The sequence below is a fragment of the Peromyscus leucopus genome, chromosome 19 (genome assembly GCF_004664715.2).
Source record: "Peromyscus leucopus breed LL Stock chromosome 19, UCI_PerLeu_2.1, whole genome shotgun sequence".
Classification (NCBI taxonomy): domain Eukaryota; kingdom Metazoa; phylum Chordata; class Mammalia; order Rodentia; family Cricetidae; genus Peromyscus; species Peromyscus leucopus.
The window spans coordinates 11,529,077-11,553,812 of NC_051079.1; the positions used below are offsets into that span (position 1 = coordinate 11,529,077).

General features: G+C 40.6%; 1 protein-coding gene across 1 annotated transcript in view; it reads right to left on the reverse strand.

Moving 5' to 3' along the window:
- Positions 1 to 261: 261 nt before the first annotated feature.
- The window catches only part of Klhl14 (kelch like family member 14), a 109,746-nt gene continuing 85,271 nt past the window's right edge, over positions 262 to 24,736 (reverse strand). Inside the window, exons 3-8 of the mRNA XM_028887718.2 lie at positions 23,271 to 23,360; positions 16,205 to 16,283; positions 8,434 to 8,624; positions 8,195 to 8,353; positions 4,929 to 5,086; positions 262 to 2,459 (exon numbers count right to left, since the gene is read on the reverse strand). Coding sequence (XP_028743551.1) covers positions 2,319 to 2,459; positions 4,929 to 5,086; positions 8,195 to 8,353; positions 8,434 to 8,624; positions 16,205 to 16,283; positions 23,271 to 23,360 — 818 coding nt within the window. The 3' untranslated portion in view covers positions 262 to 2,318. The remainder of the gene's footprint in view (positions 2,460 to 4,928; positions 5,087 to 8,194; positions 8,354 to 8,433; positions 8,625 to 16,204; positions 16,284 to 23,270; positions 23,361 to 24,736) is intronic.

The following is a 24,736-nucleotide window of genomic DNA, read 5'->3' on the forward strand; positions in this document are numbered from 1 at the left end:
GATAAGTTCCATCTTCTTGTAATGTACTTGTGATAGAAAACTTAGATTTACTCATATAATTTTCAACTCACAATCATTTTCTAGGAGCATTTCATAATTTTTTAAGTTGTCTATACCATATGCTTCTACATATGATGAGAAAGTGAAACAGACCTGCAAAGCATATCTGTAGAATAAAAATATTTAGGCATTTATATATTAAAAACCTTGAAACAATCCAATTTATACATGTGCTTTATAAGGAGGTGCATGAGAGACAGATAAATTCATACATAAAGTTTTTATTTAAATTTTCCCCCTTCCAAGCAAGCTTCATTTACATCCTAGTACTGTACAAAATTTACATTCTCTGTGACTTTATTCCCTTCTCACTTTCTAGAAATTTGTATCTCTCTGAAATACAGAAAGCTTTAGAGTTCTCATAAGTGCTTTTATTTAATTTGGCTAGTGATAAAAAATAAAGCAAAGAACAAATCTAAGGAAAGCTGAAACGCTTGTATAAACAACGACTTTTGGAAGAAACGGCGATGGCTGAGAATATGGTTTCTGAAACAGCACGTGCTCTTCAGGATGCCAGGGGGAGTTTCCCCCATTCTTATTGTCTTTCTTTAATATATTCATATGTTTTCAAGGAAAAAAAAGAAAGCTGATTGCACTGGTTATGTATATATATTCATATATATATATTTTTACAACGGATCCTTTGGATCTGAACATACAAATACATACAAAACAACAAAGATTGCACTTTTCTGTAGAAACGTTGTTGGATTCTGGTGTGCCCAGCCATCTTGAGGTGCTCACGAAAGCTTACCGTGAAGGCATTTGTTCTCATCTGTGGCTTCCTTTACTTGGTATTTTGAATATCACATTTGTTGAAGGGTTCACACTTCTTTGTGGTTAAAAAATAATATTTAGGCGCTTATAAGTGCCAGTTGTTGGTCAAACTCAGATGAGCTTGAAAGTCAAATTCATGTTCCTGTTAGTTTTGCTTTTCTGATTGGCCACAAAGAGACCATGTCATGCTCTCCTGATCTTTTTCAGTTCCTAAAGACAAGTATCAATTCTCACGCAACCGCATCCAGGCATCTCTGGTGATGAGCGGAGGAATAAGAGAATTGAGTGTCTAAAGCCAGCTAAAGGTGAGGAAGTATACTGTCAGGTGCTATGAATTTGCAAATTTTTTTATTAATTATTTTAAAATATTTACTTTTATTTTACATGTACAAGTGTTTTGTTTATAAGTATGTAAGTGCACTGCATGCGTACCTGGTGCGATGGATGCCCTGGAACTAGAGTTATGGAGGGTTGTAAACGCCATGTGGGTGCTGAGAACCAAACCCAGGTCCTGTGCCTGAGAAGCAAGTGCTCTTAACCACTGAGCAAGCTCTTCAGCTGTAAGTTATGTGTTTGAAGAACCAGAAAGATAATTGAGGTTGTACTCAAGAGAAGGTTTTCCTTGTGTGCCTGAATTCCTGAAAGTGATTTGTCAGCTTTGTTTTGGATTGAATTTGGGATAAATTGTTATCCAACAGAATTTCTGAAATATTCTAGGATGGAATTTGTTGGTCTTGTCTTTCGAGGTAAATTGTCCTTATGTTCACTACATAAAATGCTACAAGAAATGAGGAATCAGAAGCTTCTGGGAGCTGAAGAGCGACAGAGTGTACTTGGTTTTAATTTTCAAGGAGAATCAAAGACATGAAATTAAGACTCTGGCAGAGAACAATTGCTAAAGAGACCAACAACTTACTTTTCCCTAATCTCCTGTGAGCTGTAAGGAATACAAACTATGACTGTGTAGAAACAAAGATGCCCATCTTCCATCTTCTGTGGTTTTTGGTGAAGAAGCCAAGCGTGACAGATACAGAATCAAGTGGCAATTTCTGGAATGCAGGGTCAACATTCTGGTGGGTCGGATTTTGAATCATTCATGTACAAAATATCCTCCAAATGTCAACGTCTATCACATGCAGTTAGGACACAATGCACAATACGGATCTTAGGTCTCTGGGGCCAATCTTCTGGGGTTTATCGTTCTCTCTTTGAAAGTTCATCTCCTCATGACTTTGTGTAAAGGTGGAACAAGTTAACCAGTCTGATATGGAAGAGTCGCCACCACTGCAAGCTGAGTGTGATCTGAGTTGCAGACAACAGTCTCTGCTCAAGAGCAGGCCTCTTTCTTTTGTAGTTACTTGTGAGTCAGGAAGCAGAGGTGGCTTTTGGCCATGTACCCCTGGAATGCATGGTTCATGCAGGACGGCAGCCTCACCTGTCACCGCATCCTCGACGTGGCACTGTGCCAGGGTTTCCTGCTGTTATTTATTGTAGGGAACACAGGCTGGTAGGATGACTGTCGCACAGGCTGGGCCTGCCAGGGGTTCAGCCACATCACCTTCGAGTTCAGTCCAGGTTCCCTTTTCTGGACAATAGCAGATCGTAGATGACTTGTAGGCACCCTGGAACGGCAGAGCAGGGAGTACTTAGGGGAAGATACTCAGAGCAGCAACGGTCATGTGTCACTCTTCACAGCTTCTCTGGGAAGACCGACTCTCTGTTCAGCCTAAAACATTGCAACTGCGCTCAATGGGTTTTCAGCTGTTGTGTTCCAAGGAAATATTTGAAACTGACATTTCAAAATCTTGTAGGTGTGTGTGTGTGTGTGTGTGTGTGTGTGTGTGTGTGCGCGCGCGCGCGCACGCGTGTTCAGGAGCATGTGTATGTGTGCAAGTGAGCATGCTTGCATGTACATGTTTGTAGAGAACAGAGGCAAACTCCAGTGTTGCTTAGCTCAAGTGTCCACGTTTTCTTTTTAAGACAGGATTTCTCCTGGGCTTGGAACTTGCCAAGTAGGCTAGTGTCTGCCTCGTCCACCTCCACAATGCTTAAACTAAAGTCACAAGCCATCACATTTAGAGTTTTTGTTTTTATGGGACTCCTGGATACTAAACTGAGGTCCTCATGCAGGCAAAATGAGACTTTACTAACCAAGCCCCTCCCTAGTCCTTGTGGGGTATTTTTGACAGTCAGTGATCAAACTCAAATAAATACCTAGAACATCTTCAATGTTCAATGACCACTTTCCAACAACTGGCTCCCAAATGGGAGTTTTCCAGTAGGTTTAAATTAAAGAAAAAATAAGACACACATTATTATTTAAATGGTTGAAGTCAAGTGGATGTTAGATTGTTGCTTCATGTCTTTGTTTTTATTTTTATGTTTTACTGTGGAGAATGAGACTCAAAACAGCGAGGCATTTTTAAGTAGACTGAAAACATCTCCACATATTGACTTATTTATTTTCAAGAGGCCACACAGCAAATAACAACGGCTTTAATTGTGGTGCCTTTGTCAACTTCAATGCTAATGCTTGAGTAAAAATTTCCTTCCCAAATTAAATCATAGGAAACAAATAAAAACCCCAACAAAACTCATGCTATTTTCTGAACGTATATTCTTGATGTCTGCCTGAATGCATCTCTACTCTTGTAGTGAACAATTTGCTCCAGACAACAGGCACATGTGTGAAAACCCAGGTTTATAAGTCAACTTGTATTTGCCTTTATATAATTAACTTTTAAAAACTTTGTATCATAAACTTGTTGGATGCAAAATAAATAAAATGTTATTAAAACTCCAAATTGATCTTATAAAACTAGCATAGATAAAGAAGGCAATATCAAAATAGTCATCATTGTAAGAGTAATGAAATTGACTCCTAGGCCTGAGGTCTCTCCCGATTTGATGTAATCTAAACACATAGTCTCCTTTCCAAGATACTGTTTTTCTTTTCTTTTCTTTCTTTCTTCTTCTTTTTTTTTTTTTTTTACAAAAGATAGCATAAACAAAATAAAAATATGAATAAATAGTAAAAAGCTTGACCCTAATCAACTCCTGACTAACCTAATCAACTTCAGACTTCTAGTCTGAAGAACTATTTTAAACAACACAAGAAGGTTATTAGCATTCCCACAATGTGGGGTATTCTGGGTGACAGATGTGATTATTTTGTCAACAAGTCAGGGAACACAAAGTGGGACAGAGGTAATTAATGTTCTAAACCGAGAGGGGTCTATGGGACATAATAACCAAATACATGTGAGATCTTGATTTGAATGTTTTGATTTGAAAGATACAACTTTCTGTTTGTAAGCCAATAGGAAAAATTTGAATTTGGATTGGACATAAAGCTACACTTACAGGTTTTTTTTTGGGGGGGGGGGCTCTGATAACTGGTTATATAGAGAATATCTTTTTTTACACAAGAGAATAACTTTTTAAAAGATGAATACTGAGATCTCTAGGGTGAAATAGGACATTTGGGATTTGCTTCACATTTTTTTCAGTTAAACTTTAAAGGAAGGGTTTATTGATGGATGGCGACACTGATGATGGGGAAGGGAAGGTCTACCATCATTTCAGTGTGTGTTTATGTTTGTAAATTTTCATGACGGGAGGGGGAGCGAAAAGCAAGTTCATGTCCTAAATAGAATTCACAGACATTGAAGAACTAATTTCCATGTTTTGCTCCTTCTGGTCAGAAACTGTTCAGATTTTCCTATTCAGTTTCTACAGAACATTTGGAAAATCATTTCATTTTGGCTTGGAGTTGGAAACCAGAATTGCAAACACATGGGTACAGGAGCAAGTTGGAGATGTAACCCCTGCTGTGGGACAGTCGATGGGTAGCAAGCCATTTCTACTGCACCCATGCCGGTTCTGTCTACCTGCTCACAGTGCTGTGCCACCTCCACAAGATCCTGATGTTCTTGAAGGTCCATGTAGGATGAGAGCGGGGGAAATGAGCAGAAGTGAGCACACAGAGGAGCCGGAGAGAAACAGGCACGGAAGAGAGCACACACAGAAGGAGAAGAGAAACAGGGACAGAAGTGAGCACACACAGGAGGAGGAGAGAAACAGACACCTACCATACTCCAGCTGTAGCCCCCCACCAGGTAAATGCTGTCATCAAGCACCGCACAGCCAGGGCCACTTCGACCCTCCAGGATGGGGGTTTGGAGAATATTCCACTGGTCACCTTTTGGGTCATAGCACTCTACAAGCATGACGTCAAGGTGGGAGAAACCTAAGGGACAGGAAAAGGCAAACATGGAGGAAAATAGTGACTCCCACAGTCTATTTAAGGCTACAGCTTCTTTTTAAAGAACCAGAAAGGCTGGAGCTAAGAAGTAAACAATTGTGTCTTTGAAGACATAAATGCATAAATATTAGTGAAATTGAGAGACATGTCGGAAACTTCTAAAAAAAAAAAAACAAAAGACTTCAACAGACTTTGGGTATAACATTATTTTAAAAGATTTAAGAAAACAATTTTGTTTTTAACAGTGACATCTGTATACAGAGGGATGGGCATCAGAACTCAGACTTCTACAGGCTAAACTATATTGCTTTTCTTGACTATTTAACTCTCTTAAAATAGTTTAATCAATTAAAATTCATTTTTCAGGATCTTAAGCCTTTCCTAGAACCTGACTATGTATAAACAACCTCAATGATGAGCAGAGAATTTCTCAAGGGTCAAGGTTTGGAGCTGGGGCTCTAAGCTCTGAGGGTCTTCTTCCTCTCTGCTGTCTCCCTGCTCTCCTGTGTGTGTGTGTGTGTGTGTGTGTGTGTGTGTGTGTGTGTGAGAGAGAGAGAGAGAGAGAGAGAGAGAGAGAGAGAGAGGGAATGTATGTATGAGTGTATGTGTGTATGTTTGTGTGTGAGTGAGAGTGCTTGTGTGTGTGTGTGTGTGTGTGTGTGTGTGTGTGTGTGTGTGTGTATAGGCCAGAGGTTAACCTCAGATATCATTCTTTAGGTGCTACCCACTTTGTCTTTTGATACCATGAAGGTTCCTCTGAGGCTTTTTAATCCCTGAACTACAGGCAGGGCTCCTTCAGAAGAGCCCAGAAGCTATATTGTTCTTGGTGACCTTGTTACTAGCCCAGTGAAAAAAATCTTCTGAAAGGTAGAAGTAAGAGCACATGGCTGTAACCTCATCACCTGAGAGACTGAGATAGGATCATGGTTTCAAGGCCAGCCTGGGCTGCAGAGAAGAAAGAGGAGGCTATACAAATGATACTTTGTCTACTTAAATGCGTGCTATGGATATTTTCTAGCTGACAATCTATAAGCATACATTAACTAATATCCAGATTCTTTGATCATAGTTGAGAAAACAAGTTCCAAGGAAGAATTTCCATTCCTGAGAAAGCGGACAGGTTATTTCAGGCCACTAATTGCTTATACAAATAAACCAGACAGGCGGTGTTACAATGGAGCAATATGCCCACTGCGAATTTTCTATCTGCTTCAAATGAGCATATGGGGAGAATTCTAGATTCTGGGGTTCTAGGGCATCGTTTAGGGGCATGTCCACCTTCTTTGCCCCTCGTTCCATACATGCTATAGATGGTGAGTACCAGTCTCACAGAAGGATATGGTCAGTGTCCATCTTTTACAGATCTACTGTAATCTATGTCTTGAATGGGATGACACAACATTTAATTTATTTAGGATTCAAACCATAACCTTCCTTTGTCCTTATTTCTCCTGAAATTATATGTATATATAATTATTATTTATATTTATATGTAGATAATATAATATGCATACACACATATATGTGTATGTATGTATGTATGTATGTATGTATGTATGTATGTATTATGTATATGAGACAGGGTATATAGCCCAGACTGGCCTCAAATTTGGTATAGCCAATGATAATCCTAAATTTCTGATTCCCCTGCCTCTACCTCCTCAGTGCTGAGATTATAGGTATGAATCACCATGTCCATTTTCTGTGATGCTAGGCCTTGAGCCCAGGGCCTTATGAATGCTAGGCAAACACCACCAACTGAGCTACATCCTAAGCCGTTTACTTTTGATGCATGCATGTCCATTATTATGTGTGCACATTCACATTTTTGTTATTTAGAGTGTTACTATGTAATCTTTCTGTCCAATCATAATCTTGAATATAAAAGTCATTAAGAAATATAGATAATGCCTTTTGAAAATGAAAGGAGAAGAAGTCATGCTTGATTTTGAAAGCCACAGAATTAGTATAAAACATTGAGGTGAGGGAACAGAGTGTGCACTGAAATTGGAAGGAGCCGAAAGAATGGAACTGTGTGTAGTTGGAGACAGTCCTCTTCTATTTTGGGGGCGGGGTGGGCATGGAGATGAGCAGCAGGCACACACTAGAGCATCAGATTTTCAGTTGAACATGAATTCAAAATATAAATGTGAAAGTTAGCCTGTGTGATTTTTATTAAATTTAAGTGTAAATATGGATTAGAAAAACTTTCCACGTCTAACCTACTCTTGGATTCATACACTGCAGTAAGATGAGTGAGCACATTGGCTTGACTAGTAATAACACAGGTGTGCCTGTCACTGCGCTCAGCAGCTGGTGGAGAATTTAGAGTTCAGTTGAGACCAGTTTCTTAATTTTTGAGATGAGGAAACCGAGGCCCAAAGTAGGTCAGGTAAATTTCAGTACCATGGGTCTGTTTCCTACCAAATGTAGTGTGATGCACACCCACAAGTTTATAAAGTGTGCACAAACTGTAAAAGGTTGTAGTTATAAACATATACAGAGAAGGAGAGAAGGCAAGCAATGTCTTTTAAAAATGCCTTAAATTAAAAAAAAGCAATTCAACTTGAGAATCACAGATCACTTGATATTCAGTACTTAAAAGAAATAATTCTAAATTTAGACACCATGTTTTGCTTTAAGAAAAAAATCCATACATTAGCTCTGTGAACCTGTAAGTACAGTTCTTTATGACTGCAGCAAAAAACAATTTTCTGGAGGACAATTCATTATGACAACTTTGGAGATAAGGAATAATTTATTTCGCTGGCTTCACTGTTACAACAAATTGTGCTTTTTCAGATATTAATGGTCTTGTTTCTTTCCCTTAGACATCATTATTCATTTCTTTAATGTGCGTGGTAACTTAAACATAATCCTATCTGCAGAATTAAAACACAGTAAATGCTCGCTCCAGGGTACTGTTAATTTACACACAGTAGATTGTATTTAGTCAACATGTTTTTTTACGTAGTTAACTATGATTATCTAACAAGAAATTCCTAAACAAGGAGCATGCCATGCAAATGTTAATGGGGTAGGAACAAACAAAACAAAACCAACAAACAAACAAACAAACAAACAGGAAAACACCTTTCAAATGATTCCCTCCAATTGCATATAAGCGATCATTCATCACAGCCAGAGTGTGGATGGCACGTTTCGTGTTCATGTCTTGTTTGCGAGCCCAGACATCCATGACAGGGTCATAGCAGTACAACCATGGCACGTACTCTCCATTGTGCACACCCCCTGTGAAAGACAGACACATCTGGGTCAGGTAAGTGCCCCGGCCGATGAACTTTAGAAAGAAAAATGGGGGAACGGCTTGCCTGAAATATATATTTTCCCATTGTGCACTGCTCCTGCATGGGCTGCCAGCGGCTGAGGCAGAGAGGACACATAGCGCCACTCGTTCGTGTCCAGGTTGTAGCACTCCACACTGGACAGGTAGCCGGTTTCATTCCTCCCGCCAATCACGTATAAATGCTTGTCCAAGCGGCAAGCATAAAAACTGGCTCTCCTGCAATGAGAACAACAGCTCTCAGTAAATCTGTGGGATATCAGTTTTGCAATGGGGTAAGGGGTACTCAAACCGCCTGTGAAAGGGGGGTATGTCTCCATAGAGGGCTGCAAACCGATGACCATTACTGATCCGCCTTCTAAATCCAAGACTGTCTATGGCAATCCTATGCATTTACTCACCCAGTTAGCACTTCTGATGTTGAAATGCTAAGATAGGAGAAAACCACTAATGCATTGTGCTTGCTCTTTTCTTCCTGCTTTTTATACACTGCTAAAATGTTCATTAATGTTGGGGATGTTTGGTACTTTCTAAGGATATCATAGTTCAGTAAGACGAAGTGAAAAATGAGGTAGATAATGTAACAATAATAAATTATCTTGACATTCACTTTCTTTATGGTCCTTCAAGGGTCATTGTTCCCAATTTATTAGAAAACTGCATCATCAAAATTTCTCTTCAATTATCATTTTTCCCCTCCTAGTACGACTGCAAATAGAATAACTTTTGTGAACTCTGTATAGTGTTCCTATATATTTGACTTCTAACATATATATTTGGCTCTTCTAACACCAATTGCAGGAATTTCATCCAGGGAGCTTTTGGTATTGATTCTAATAAAGCTTCTGGATGACTTTAGTTCTCTGTTCAAGAGAGGCTACTGACAGTGTTTGCCTGCTACACTTTCAAAGGCAGAGTGTATGAAATTCATTGAAAGGAAAGGTGACCGATTGAAGGTAGGCCATGATTTAGGTAGGAGATATTGAGGAGCTGCATTTAGACTTTCAGTAGAAGTGGAAAGAAGTGAAATGAAAACTGTGTTAAAGGAGGTAGATGGAAGACATAACCAGTAAGACATGAAAAGTAAGACAGATGAACAGCTCAGAGGTCTAAGACATTCAGAGTTATGATGGCCAGACCTATGATGACCAGGATGGCATACGTGTGGTCCAGTACTGAATCAATATTATTGGTAAGTGCCAAGGCCCTGAAGGACATGATTTATACTGGATTAATTAATAGACTCTATGAAATTGATGCTAAGATTCTTGTGTAGCATCAATCACAGTATGGACAGTGCTAGAAATTTTTATCAGGTCAGGCATATTATTTTCAAGGTTTTCAAGGATTGTGTGTGTGTGTGTGTGGATTTTCAAGGTTGTGTGTGTGTGAAGTATTGAAACATCTGGGGGCAAGTGCGTGACACCTTGATGGACAATATGACTTACAAAACTAGACTGTCTGGTATGATTTACTAGGCATGTGACCTTTGACATGCTACATAACTCTCTCAGCCTCAGAGTGTTCTCCAGTAACATGGGGACAGTAAAGGAACCTTCCCATGGGGGTATGTGCAGATATGTTCACATGCTTGCATCAGTGTCCACTATTGTTTATTCTCAGAAACTGTCAGGCAATCTTTACCTCGATAAAAAGTTTTTAAAAGTTGGCTCTCATGAACTCTTCCTATATAGTCCAAGGCTCTCATATTAGTGCTCAGGGCCATAAATATATTGGATTTCAGGAATCTTTATATATATGTGTGTGTGTGTGTGTGTGTGTGTGTATACATATATACACACACATATATTTATTTATAAAGAAGATGGTAAAGGGACCCAAATCTAAACACAAAATGCATTTTGGTTTTATTCGAACTTTATACACTTCTCTTTCAGTCTTTAAACAAGTACTTACATGCACAAAATATTCTGTTTTATAGGATCCACTGAATCCAATTAGTGCATAGGTATGGGGCCGCCCACTGGAATACGGGCCACATGCCTAGAAAACGTGACTCTTCTTCTGGCTGACAACTACCAATAGCTCTTTAGCTAGGGTTGGGGCTTTGAAAACCCTCTCAATTCATGCTAGAATTTTAATTGGCTTGATCTTTTTCAGGTCTTAAGTAGACAAATACAGCTACTGTGAATTTGTATGTGCAACAGCCACTCCATGTTCAGAAGGCAGCATTTCATAGTACTCTTCCCCACCCTCTAGTTCTCAGAATCTTCTCTCTCAACCTTTAACATTTCCTGAGCTCTGATGGGAGGGGGTGATATAGATGTCATTTATACAGCTGGGCACACACAGTTCTTTATTCTTAGCACTTTTACCTGTTATGAGTGTCTATACTGGTGATTTTATACAATCTTTTCAATGTGCTTGTTTTATTGTGAACATGCCACCTGAAGTCACGTGTAAATCACATTGGATGAATTTCAGATTATCGATGATCAGCTTGTGATACTGAAGTGATGGCCGAAGTGTCATATTTGCTCAGGTGATTTATCACTAAGTGTAATACTTTTTGGGAGACGATACTGTGTTCAACTTTTGTGATAGTCTTAAATTGTCCTGACATTAGGCTGATATTTTGACCATGATTTCTTTTCTGCATTTCATCCATATTTTTTTTAAAGAAGTATGTGCTGTGAATTATTTGGAAGGTGATAAAGAACAGAAACAGTGGAAGGAATTAGAAGGAGAAAAGTGGGACAAAAAAATCAAAGGTAAGTCAGATTTCATAAAATGAAGACTACCTTTTGGGTTCTGAAACCTTGATACTGTGTGTGTGTGTGTGTGTGTGTGTGTGTGTGTGTGTGTGTGTATCTCATCTAAGTATAAAATTGGGATTTTGAAAGTTGCAAAATAAGGTTCACAGATCTGGTCCACTGACTTCTTCCACTTGAATAAACAGATTCTAATTGCTTTCTAATGAATATGATCTGTCAAAATTATTGAATGCTATTTTATTTTCAATTTAAAATCTTTCATTGAAAAAAATGACATGAGACTTCAAAAGACACACATCTCATTTCATTATGGACACAGAGAGGTCAGTGCACTTCTTCTAGATGGTTTTGTGATGGGTGTGGAGGTCTCTAAAAGGATCATTTACTGATTGCACTAAAGAGTCACTGGTGTAGAATTGAACTACTGATTGTAAGGAGGAAATGGTCAGTTCTCAGTACTGATCCAGAAAATGACAACTAATCATGATGGATGTTGAGATCGTGAAGAACAGAGGAGCACTCCCTTTGGTTGAGATCATGAAGAATGGGGGGGACACTCCCTTTGGTTGAGATTGTGAAGAACAGGGGAGCACTCCCTTTGGTTGAGATTGTGAAGAACAGGGGAGCACTCCCTTTGGCAGTCCGAAATTTACTTTTTTAGTCCTATTTCAGTTTCCCAGTTTTGCACTGACTTGGTTCCCTGCTCTCTGACACCAAGTCGGCCTGTCAGAACCGGTTTCTATTTCAGACAGTGTGACCCCCTCTGATGATCCACCTGTGCTCCCAGCCCCAGGCACACAGTGGACTTAGGGTCTAAATTGGAAAGAATCAGCAGGTTTCACTTCCTGACTCAAAATGCTATTTGTGGGTAGAAATTCCTACAGTGATGGTGGTGAGTCACCCCAGATTCCCTCTCATGGCCACCTTGTGTGTTCCTGAAATGCATTACGGAACAAGAGCTTGGTGTTCTGTCAACACTGAGTACCTGCTACAGGCTGAGATGACCAGACTAGATTTCCCCTCCACTCCATAGAAAGAAGACACTTGGGTTGTGCTTTTTTTTTTTAAAGTAAGCTCAAGACTATTAAATATTCCTTAGTGGAATCAAATGTTGTAAGTTCAAATTGTTCGTTCCTTCCTCCTCTCACTTCTCCCTGCTCTCACTTTGAGCCCCAGTATTTAGCAATGTTTTTGAGATAAGACTTAAAAAGCTGACTAATAACCTTTACAAATATACTCAAACTCTGCTTATTTTAAGATCTTTAAAAGTTCTTGCTAACCCCCAGGGTGATCTACCAATAAGCCATATCTATCTATCTATCTATCTATCTATCTATCTATCTATCTATCTATCTATTTATCTATCATCTTTCTATCTATCTATCTGTCTATCTATCTATCTATCTATCTATCTATCTATCATCTATCTATCTATCTATCTATCTATCTATCTATCTATCTATCTATCTATCTATCTATCTCTGTCATTTATATATCTGTCATCTATCAAATATCATTTTTCTATCACTTAATTTATTATTTACCTGTCTATCACCTATCTATTTATGTAGCTACATATTGATCATCTAGTTGCATTAAATGATATCTATGCTAAAGCATAAGACTGAATTGCTTAACTTAGTTTGAATTGTTGACTTACATCATCAAGTTAAAAACAACAGGTTTTTCAAGCTGAATATCGTCTCTCAGTTTCTCCAATAGTACTGAAGTTTGGGAGTATTTTGGGCGCATTACCTTCTAGCTTCTCACTCAGTGAAATAGATGACTATTGTTGCTCCTCAAACTGTTTCTGCTCCCACATTTTAGACTAGCTAGGGGTTAAAAATACTTCTTTATTACTAAATATGAAATGCCCATTTTACTTTAAAAATAGAAGTTACCAAAGCATTTCTCTTGTTCTAAGTTTTCCTCTCTTGCTGCAGAATCAAATCCTAAATCTAAGACCAAAATAGTCAATCAGCATTCATTTTGATTATTTGATTTGATTATTATAATTCTTATTAAATGTATCCCTTGACAATTTCATGGACGTGTATGATGGGAATGGTTACTCTTACCCTTACCCTCCCCTATCTCCCCTCTCCAACTCCTTCCTCCCTTCAAATCCCTTTCCCAACTTTACACCCTTTTGTTCTGTTTTGTGACCCATGGAGTTTAACTAGGACCCTCCATGTGAGGATGGGTTTGGAGCAGCTCACTGGAGCCTGACAGGCTCGAATGTGGGGACACCACTGGACCTGTCATCAGCTAAACACGATGATGAAGGGGCTTAGAAGACTTTATCCTCCTTTACTGAACTATTGACGAGTAGAGGATTCTGGGGGAAAGCAGTCATTGACTTCCATTGTGTGCATTTAACATTGTATTTCCATTCAATCCTTTGCTTGTAAATTCACAGCTGGAAAGCATGGAATTTATGAGCTCTTCCATGGTTGAAGTAAGAAGCTGAATGTCTAACTTTCTACTGGACAGAAAGGGCACTCAACAACTTGATTAGACTCCACTGGAAGATTTGATTAGGTGAAATAGCCTAGGAATCTATTCCCAGCTCTGTAAGGGTGATCTATACCTGAGATGACTTATAACACGTTTCTCTTATTCTCAATCAATCTGGTAACTTCTCAGCATAAAAATGCCTCAACAGTTTGGCAGGAGAATAATAGGAACAGGTAGATGAGGAACTTCTGGTTTGATTCATGATCTATGTCTTATAAAATTAACTTAAATGTTTCAATAAGTATCTCTGATCTTGAGTTCCTCATCTATCTTGGGTTTCTTCCTCCTATCTTTAACCATCACTTAGAGTACCGGTGGCCATTGGTATTTTGAATGGAAGCCTGGCAATGGTGAAGGCACACTTCATTTGAGTGATGGATCGCTGCCTGGGTCAGCCATCCTACAGGAGAGATGCGCTAGAAGGCCACTGGGTGAGATCTGTGTTTTCCTACTCAGCTTGGGAAGGAGTTATTTGCTGTATTGGCTTGATTGTTCTAAATCTTAAAACAAAAAAAGAAAGAAAGAAAAAAAAAGAAAGAAAGAAAACTTCTTTTACTGAGGACCTGACATGATATACCATAATGACTTCGAGAGAAACGCTAAACAGTCCATCCTGTCAACGGTGGCTGCCAGGCGGCGGCAGACCGTGGCAGGTCTTTCTGTCAGGTCAATGAGCTGCTAAAAATTGTCTAAGTAGGACCTTGCCATGATAGGCCACCCTGCCTCAGAGGAAGTCATTATAGACTATCAAGTAAACAATACACATTCTACAAAAAAATTACTAATTAGGTTTTGTAGCAATACTTTCCATCCTTAGGGGCTCTATAGTGAGATAATTGACCGCGACGTGAGTTATGCCTCCCAAGCTGGAGGCATGAAGGTTAATTATCATGGTGTACAGCCCCCAGCAAAGGGGACAGTGGTGACGAGAGATTGGCATCTCAAACGTGTTGACAATTCCTTTGTAAATAAAACTTTCTGGAAAATGAATTTGATTAGAGGCCAAAGTAAGACAGTTATAGTAACAATCACCAGAAACTCATCCCAAAAAGCAAGGGATGGAGTGTTCTGGAGAAAGACAGCAAGAGATTTGTGGCTCCTGAAGTTTCTTAGGATGTTGATTGACTTGGCAAAATTTCTTGAGGTACAGTGGAGAGAGTGAAGGGTTTTCTTAAATGAACCCATGGTGCTTAGCACACTGTTTGGACATTTCCAGCTTATAATGTGCAGTCTCCTCAAAGAGTCTTATTTTTTATCTTATTATTTTGGAGGGTTATTTGCATATTTGAGACAGGGTCTCACAGGACAGCCCAGGCTGGCCTCCAAGTCATGATTCTTCTGCATCAGGCTTCTGAGTGCTGGAATTGTGAACATATGCTTCTGTGCCCATCTAAGAGGGAGAGGGATCAAATTCATTTATGTGGGGTGGGAAGAAGTTGAGCTTCTTAATACATTTAAAAAGATTCGCCCTGTCTTGCTGTAGAAACACCCATTTTGGAATATATGCTATTTTCATGAAGATTGCTTTTAATGGGAAGTTTATGCTAAAGATATAATTTGATCTCACTGCAGTCTACTTGAATGATAAAATAGATGTGAAAGGAGTTCATTTTCTGAACAAGAAAGAAAAAAACATAGCCGATTGCTTCTTCTCTAATTCTTGATGATGATGAGGTAACAAGTTGTAGTTTATTATCATTATTTTATTGGACAATTTACTTGAAAGGAGGTCAAAAGAGTCAAGTGTTTAAACTCTTACATGCATATACATGATCATATGCATTCGAAGACATGGCATCATGACGGAATACAGCTAGGAGAAATAAAGTATCTATCCATACACTACCCATGTTGTCCTTTGATAGCTAAGAGACTAGGGCAAGACAAACATTGTGTATGAAAAAAATGGGATGGCAATTTTTTGTTTTGTTTTGGCCGACAGGATCTCATATAACTCCGACTGGCCTTGAGCTTTCTGATCATCTTGCCTCCATCTCCCAAGGCATGTGCCAGCATGGCCAGCTAGGATTTTTTTTTTAAACAAGCTGATAACCTATGACCTATGCTTGAAGAGGCACATACAAATGATTTGAATTCCTGCAATATTAAACTTAAATACCGATGTAAAAATTAAATCTCAGGTTTTAATGTCATATATTAAATCTAATATCAAATACTTCAACATTTACTATAAAGGCTTTTGTGTCGACATGCAGACCACTCTGAGGATGGCATTCTGTGTTTTGAGAACTCAGATACACTACCATTGATAGTAATCATATAACTAGTGGTTAAACAGTCTTTTCCAAAATATGATCACTGAAGTCAAAGAAGATAAGCTGCATAATTTTTTCTCCCTATGTTAGGACAGATAAATGACTTCTTCTCTTTTGTATTGAAAAGGTTAGCGATGTGACTTGGGAAAGCCATGGTTAGTACTCTGCCTCTGTGTCTTTCATGGACTCTGCTCAGCGTTCCTTATCACATAGCACCCATGCATCTGTGCAGCATTGCTACATGTCTCCAACAAAAGAAATCAACACTTACCTTTCTTGCATGGGTGGAAGTTGGATCCAACTATTAAATCGGGGATCATACCGGCTGACAAAATTTGTGCTGTGTTTTCCTGTAAAAACACATTTCAGACAATTAACACTTAGATCCCTTTATTGATTTGTACACTTCTATGTTTTTAAAATCTCTGTCATCAGATGTAACAAGCATGAATTGAGTCAAGGGACCCTCTAGCAGGGCGTGAGAGACCGGGAGGCATTTCCTCAAATGTGTTTCCTTTTTCCTCACTCTTTTTATTGTTGTGGGATGAGTCAACCCAGTCAACCATGCCACAAGCAAGTATGTTTGCTAAAATTCTTCTTTTTGATCAGAACATTAGTATAATTCTTCCTGGGTTTTGATATTTTTATGTTTTAAAAACAAGAAGCTATTGTCGTAAAAATTCTCCACTTTAGAGAATTCCTTGTGTGATATCTCCGGTTAGTCTCTCTCCCCCCCCCCCCTCTCTCTTTTTTAAATGACATCATAGTTTATTTTTCACCTATGTTTGAAAATTGTTTCTTTTTTGTATTATTTAAAATTTTTTTTATTATTAAGAGATTTTCTATTTGTTTTACATACCAACCACAGATTCCCCTGTCCTCCCTCCTCCCATTCCCCAGCCTTTCCCCCAACCTACCCCCTATTCCTACCTCCTCCAAGGCAAAATCTCCCATGGGGAGTCAGCAGAGCCTGGTACATTCAATTGAGGTCCAAGCCCCTCCTCCCTGCACCAAAGCTGCACACAGTGTCTCACTATAGGCACTAGGCTCCAAAAAGTCGGCTCATGCACTAGGGACAGGTCCCGATCCCACTGCCTGAGGGCAAGCTAAACATGCACCTGATCTCATCTTTTTTTTAAAATAAATTTTCTTCCTAAAAATATTAAAACCTATTTTTTTAGAAAAGTAATGATAACAGCAAACTTAAGAGAAAATTAAAAAAATATTTTCTATGTAAGTAAGCCCCATGCATGCCTAATTCTCCATTATTAGCATTTATTTTTACAGACCCAAGAACCCTACTGTAGTAGAGACATTTGTCTCTCCATGGAGATAACAGCAGCCATGACAATCAGTCTTGTATCATGCTTATCACAGAAGCTCTGTGTGTGCATTTGGGAGATGCACCATTGCTGTGACGTAAACACAAGAGCATTTGCTGCAACAGGAGCAAGCGTGAGTCTTCGGAGCTGCTTAGCCAGCTTATCCCCACATTAGTGCTTCCGAGGTATTAAAATGAATCTTATTTTGCATACATATTGACATCACAGTGAGAAATGGAAGTGAGAGAGCATGCTATACTTTCCATGTAGTGCTAGAGGTGGTAACCAACTCAACCTGAGGCCTCAACCCTAAATACTGCCTTTGCTCAAGGTTTGTAACTAGGCACCGAGTACCAGCTGTTACCCACAAAATAAACAGAATGTGCACACATGTGTGCTCACACGGCTGAGATATGGTCAAGTTTTAAATCTATTGTACATGCTCGGCCAAATACCTTCTCCTTTCGTGTAAGAGAAAGTGTGTCACTAAGGATGGCTGTCTGGGATCTAGCCTGAGGGATTAGCTGTTAGGTCACATACTTTATTGGACTGACAAAGACCAAGCAGGGTTTATTGAATAGAAACTCAGGTGAGAAGTTGTGAAGTCAGCTTTGTCCTTAACACAGAGAAGCCTACAGGATGTCTAAAAGAGGCTACTGCTAAGCTAGCGGCTGGGTAATGTTACCATTGCAAATTTGAGGAGGCATTAGTTCAGAGTTACTATTTAAATGGACAGGACTAGATGGAACCACTGAAGAAAAGAGGATAGAATGGGAAGAAAAGGGGTCGGGAAAAGCTAAGACAACAAAGGCAAGCACAGCATTTTGAAGGCCAAGTAGTGTTTCTGAAAGAAGGAAGGAAGTAGCTGAGACTAGGAAGAGTGTGTGTGGCCTTGACTGTAGCTAGAGTTTTCCTGCCTTGCCCACAGTCAGGACAAATGTTTGTCACCCACCAGTCCCACAGCCGCTCAGACCCAACCAAGTAAACACAGAGACTTATATTGCTTACAAACTGTATGGCCGTGGCAGGCTTCTTGCTAACTGTTCTTATAGCTTAAATTAACCCATTTCCATAAACCTATACCTTGCCACGTGGCTCATGGCTTACCAGCATCTTCACATGCTGCTTGTCTTGGCAGCAGCTGGCAGTGTCTCCCTCTGCCTTCCTGTTCTCTCTTTTCTCCTCTCTGCTAGTCCTGCCTACACTTCCTGCCTAGCCACCGGCCAATCAGTATTTTATTTATTAACCAATTAGAGCAGCACATTTGCCATACAGAACATCCCACAGCACTTGACAAGTGTTGCTTCAGTGAACTGATGGTGGGAAAGCCAGTGGGGACAACCCAGGAGAGACTAAGACATAAGGACAGAGGGGTAAGAGGTGCATAATGCTTCCCAGACGTCTAAAGCCTAATGGAAGGCTAAACTAGAAAACGCAGCATCAAGGGAGTGTTTTGGCTGCCGGGCAGTAGTGATGCACGCCTTTAATCCCAGGACTCAGGAGGCAGAGGCTGGTGGATGACTAAGTTTGAGGCCAGCCTGGTCTACAGAATGAGTTCCAGGACAGCCAAGGTTACACAGAGAAACCCTGTCTTGAAAGAAACCAAACCAAACCTAAGTGTGTGTGTATGTGTGTGTGTGTATGTGTGTGTGTGTGTGTGTGTGTGTGTGTGTGTGTGTGTGTAGGGGGGTTTTGGTGGTCATTTTCAATTTTTTTTAAGCTCAAAAATACTGAAAAGTTCTTGAGCTGGCAAGGGGGACCAAGGAAAAGACCTTAGATTTGTACAGAAAGGGCAACAAGAAGAAATTGGGTTGTGTAGTAGTACACTATCCTCAGAAGCTGGTGTGTTGAAGGCTCGGTCCCCAGTGGGCGGTGTTCTTGGGAGAAGACTGGATCTTACGGGTGCTAATGTCATCAGTGGATTATTCTAGTGACAAGCTCATCATTGAGTGGGTTAGTAGTATATGGAAGGAAGAAGCCAGGTCTCTACTGAAAGGGTGGCTGGGAAAGTGGTCTTTTCAAAGGCACCCTGGTTTTGAGTAGACAAGAAATTGATAAAGCCACTCAAAGGATTCTAGGGATTGTGTGAATGTGGTCAGGGGTTCTTTCCCATGTTGAAGTGTTGGTAGTTCAGGACAACTGTTGATAAATTGGATTTTATCTGGTGAGCCACAGAAAGATAAGAACGGTAAGGATGACCCAGACACTTCAAATAGGGAGGCTCTAACTCAAGTAGACCATGTCCAGAGCTGGTTTTTTGAGTGATTTGGGAGAAGGGATTAATTTGTCATAATTTCCCTGCAGGAAACGATATTATCTTTGGTACTAAAGTTTCAAGGTTAATTTTAAACTGCATCTGTAGACTAAAAATGCCCACAGGAGTCAGAACCCATCCACCGTGGTTAAGGCTATTTCTCTATGAAGTTTGGTTCAGAATTTCTGTTTGGAAGAAGGGATCTGCCACTTTTGGTAATGGGGCAGAGAAGTGGCTTCATGGGCTGAGCAGCAGTGGCACAATCTAGAAGTCTTCATTTCTGGTAGAATGGAAGTGGACTTGACTCAGAGAAAAGGCTCCAGAGAGCCTGGTTTGAAAGAGCTTGAGATGAGAGAGCATCTCCAAAGGAGGGAATGGAGGCATGAAAGGGGTACAGGTGGAGGCCTGGGAAGATAAGAAGGATGGAGTTCTAAGGGTGGCAGAGGAGATAATGAGCCTTAGAAAAACTGAATGTGAGTTGAAGTGGGCTTATTATTTACTTTCCTGGGTCTTACTGTTGAGACTCTTCTAGGGGCTGGAGAGGGTGGTGACATATAGTGGAATTTTATTTTAACTCCTCTCCTCTCTACTCTACTCTCTAGCTATCTTCCCCTCCCCTCTTTCATCCTTTCCTGTAAGTATTCATCTCCCCTCCCCTCCCCTCTCCTCCCCTCCCTCTCTTTTCCCTTCCCTCTTCCCTCCTCCTCTCCTCCTCTACCATTTCCTCCTTCCATTTCCAGTTCCTTTCCTTTTTATTCCCCCCCTTTCTTCCCCTCTATTCCTGTCCTTTCTACTCCCTTTCCTTTCCTCACTTTTTCCCATTTTCCTTCCTCCCCCGCCCCTCTTTCCCTTCATCTTCCATTCCAGCAGGGTCTCAGGAGCAGTCTAGACTGGCCTCAAACCCTGGATTCTTCTACCCCCTCTCTCTCTCAGTTCTGGGATTCCAGGCTTACCCCATCACATCAAGGTCTTTATTTTCTTTCTGACTCTTCCTTGGCTTCTCTTCTTGTGATGATGCCCCATCCCCAGACACCAGTGATGATTATTAGCATATGAAGAGATAAGTGAGGAAAATGGCGCACTTTCCAGTCAGTGGTGTGGAGGAACAGATTTGGGAAGGAAAACCCCCTCTAAGTTGTTTGGGGGAGTCAGTTTAAGTGGTAAATGGAAATCAAATATCTATATATTCTGATAGTATATATGCATATTAAGTGCATTCCTACTATTGGAATCTACTGTGGTTGACCAGATGAAAAGAATGTGTAGCTACATGCAAAGTATTTATGGAATTGTGGTAGACAGTTACAGTACATAGCCCAGGTCCCTTAGAAATAGATGCAGCCATTTCTTAGTTGTAATGCCGGCTGATCATGGCCACAGATGCAGCCCTCACTGAATAGCCTGCCTTATGTTCTCCTCTTTTCTCCCGCCTGGAGAAGATGGTAGCCAATGACTTTTTAGAGAGCTTCTTAATTATAATACTCTTTTAATTGACAAAGGGAACCAAAGGCTAGCTTACTTGCCTCTGTTATATCCAGTTCCTTTCTGTTTAAAGAAGCCAAATTTCCATCTGTAAGTTTCAAAGCTTATAAAAAGGAATATTATAGAAAGAGAGAGCTGCCAGGCCCGTAACTGGGATAACATTGAAAGTAACATACAATACATAAAGCTTTGCTAAAATTTTGTTCTGAGCTTCCTAGCAGATAAGACAGAGAAGAGACATTGATTGGCACAATCAGTGGTGCTGATCATGCACACACGAGCACACTATGTATGCCCTGGCACTCGGGGCCGACAAGAAACTGCCATGTGAGTCTGCATATGATGTGCACTGAGGTTCCAGTGAGTGACTCCAGCAATGAGTGTGATTGTGGATGAATAGCCTTTCTGCTACAGTGTGTTCATGCAGGATTTTAATCCTGGGTGCTGTTTGTTTCAGGTGTAGGTAGAGTAAAACCAGTATTTTCCAGTGGTGGTATATGGGTCTCTGAATTAATTTAGAGATAAAATCTTGATCCTCTTAACTAGAGATAGGAATATCCTCTAAATTCTCCCCAACTTCCAGCCTAGTTCTCTCAGATACATTTTTGATTTGAAGTTGAAAAGCAAACAGATAACAAGTTATATTTCCTGGCCATTGCTCATTGAACAGGTGTTGTGTGTGTGTTGTGTTGTGTGTGTGTGTGTGTGTGTGTGTGTGTGTGTGTGTTTCACGTGTGTGCACTTGCATGTGGATATCAAAGGACAACCTCAACTTATTCCCCTGGTACTGTCCACCTTAATCTTTCAGTAGAGTCTCTCACTGGTCTAGAATTTACCAGGTAGGCTACATTGACCAGCCAGGGACCCCTACGTATCTCCAGTCTCCTTACCCTGGTGCTGGGATTACAGCATTCCTACCTTTTTCCTAATTTTTTAATCTCATTTCTGGGGGTTTAATCAGGTTCTCGTGTTTGCATGGCAAACACTTCATGGACTGAGCTGTCTCCTCAGCCCTCTCCCGCTTTCTTACTAGTGGACAGTCTGGCTTGTTTTCCTTTAGGATTTTCTAGAGTGAGCAGATGTTATGATTTTTACACAATTTGCCTTGGTGCAGATGCTGAAAGAGAGCACTCACAATAAAATATATGCAGTATATGTAATTTCAGTGGGGTGTTCTGGGCGTTTAAAGTAAAAATGTGTACCTGCAAGCTGTTTTATGGTTTCTCACTCATAATTATCTCTCTAACACAGAAGGCTACAGCTGTGGCTCCTCCCTCACTTGCAAGCTTTCAAAACACATCACAGTCATTTTGCATATTCTGCAAGACACAGTGTTCTTGTATTTGGCTTGGGATGTGTGTCAAAAGGTTTAATTTCATTTAGGAAGGAATAACAGTTATGGGAAGAAGGGTGGACAACCTACAGGAGGCACACTTGTAAAAAGCTGCAGAGAAGACAGGAGGTGCACTGGGTTTTTGGTCCTTCCTGCTGCAAAAGAACTTGAACCAGAGTTCCATGCTGCATGAGTGAGAGAATGCTTATAGCAACCTTGTTCCCATATAGACAGAGTGGGAGGAGAGTAGTGGGTGAAGATCTGAACAGCTGTAGCTAACTCAACCTTCCCCTGGGAGTCCTTGCTTCTGCTTGTGGCATTTCTCAAGGGATGGATAAGGACAAGGGCTGGGCGTCACTGTGAAGCTAAGTCCCTGGAGAGTTGGCACTTGAATGCTCTGTTACATATGTCCTCAGCTAGCTCCATGAGTATTCTCCCTCTCTCCATCAGCTGACCTCATGACCTCTTCCCGTGTCGCACAGAAGTGTATTTTCAGCACTAAGTATAAAAGGGACGGAGAGCAATCCCTTTACATTGTGTACTGGTTCAGCACTGCTGAGCTCTAGTTGAGTGGTCCGCCCAAAGCTCATCTCCATGGTAAAGGTTTGTTTCACAAAATGACTGTATTAGCAGATGGGAGGTTTAAGAGGTAGAACTTTTGGGAGGTCCTAAGTTCTTCAGAGCCATGTCTTCAGATATTGTGAGATCCTGCCTATCCTCTCTCTTTTTCTGCCCCCATTGATGGTATAACTACTTTTTGCTCACTCCATCATAGTGGGCCATCATCCACTGACCCCATTAGAACTGAGTACACAGCTTTGTACCTCCCAAAATGTGAACTCGGTGAATCTTTTCTCTTTAAAGTGAGTTGCCTCAGGTATTTTGTTGTAGTAGCACAAAGCTGAGTTGTACAAAGCAGCTATGATTAAAACTGTTCAATAGTTACCATTTGGATTCCATTGGTCCTCTCCGCCCAACACGAACAGGAAGTTTTCTACCTCGACAACGCAGTGGTGGGCGCTGTTGTAAGGCATAACTGGAATCGAGAAAAAAGGACATATAAAGATTTCCAATACCAGCTTACCAGCTCTGTACTTCAGCAAAGTGTGCAAACCATGAGACTCCATCAACAGGCACCAGCACGGCTACCCACCACTCCTGTGAGCCGCACACATCCTGGCTCAGTGGTGTGTTCCCAGCAGTTTCAAGCCCAACCTCTTTTGATTAATTTTACATAATGTTATTCCACAGATTAGTCAAGAACAACCTGCGTGCGGCTTTCCATCCTTGAGCTCTCCTCATCTGCCCGATGGGGGATAGGTTTCTATGGCAATGACTGACACTCCCAAATGGTCAGGGCTGGCAGCTACTTCCTGAAAGAAGTAACTCTGAATAATGCGGAACCATTTGCTGGCAATCTTTCCCCAAACAGACCGGGGTGCTGGGTGGCTTTCTACTCCACAGCATTGAGCAGACTGAATTTCCATACAGTTTTAAGTTTTTAAATTAAGGTCCTGCTGATTTAATGCCTCCTCCAAATGTATACGCTTAATTTCCTGTACAATGTCATTAGCAGCACAATCACACATTTTCCATCTATCTGCATCAGAGCTCTTCTGTAACGAAGATGAGAACTGTCAGGAGCGTCGTGCATATCCGTTGTCTTCCACTCTCTATTTTTCCCCGGCACCTAGCTGCAGAGGCTGTGAAGAGGGATGTTATTCATAAACCCCCCAAAACCAGGTTTCTCTGTCATTTTGCATCTCCTTTGGAAAGTCATGCCGTACCAAGCAGGGTGTTGTGTAGTATTGGTCTCTGCTGGGATAATTTCACAGGGTGATTGTAGATGTATGCGGCATTAGTTATCATAGGACATGCGGTGGTTTGGGCCCAGTGACACCAGTAGGAAAAATGATGTCCTTGTTCAGCTCATCATATGGGCACCTTAAATCTAGGTGAGGACAAATGGGGAGGTGAAGTGCCTGTTCAGGCAGGGAACTTATTGCTTGACACGGATCAACAGAGCACTTGAGAAACCAGTGCAGTGGGAAATCAATATGAATCCCAGCCAATTCTTACTCTGAGCTCCTTTGCCAATGTGCAGAGTGAGGGGTGGGGGAAGAGAGAGAGAGAGAGAGAGAGAGAGAGAGAGAGAGAGAGAGAGAGAGAGAGAGAGAGAGAGAGAGAGAGAGGAGAGAGAACGAGAACCTATCTGATACCTGACTTACTTTGAGGGCTATACATGCATCTCTCGTGTCATTTTGCTTTAATTATCTCCTAGCTCTCTCAGAGATGACTTCTACTGGCTAATGTACAGACATAAAAACAGTGAGAACCAGGCTTGGCTTTGAGAATGAGAACTCAGGAAATAGTTCCATAAGCACATCTGTTAAGTTTCTAACTAAACTACCC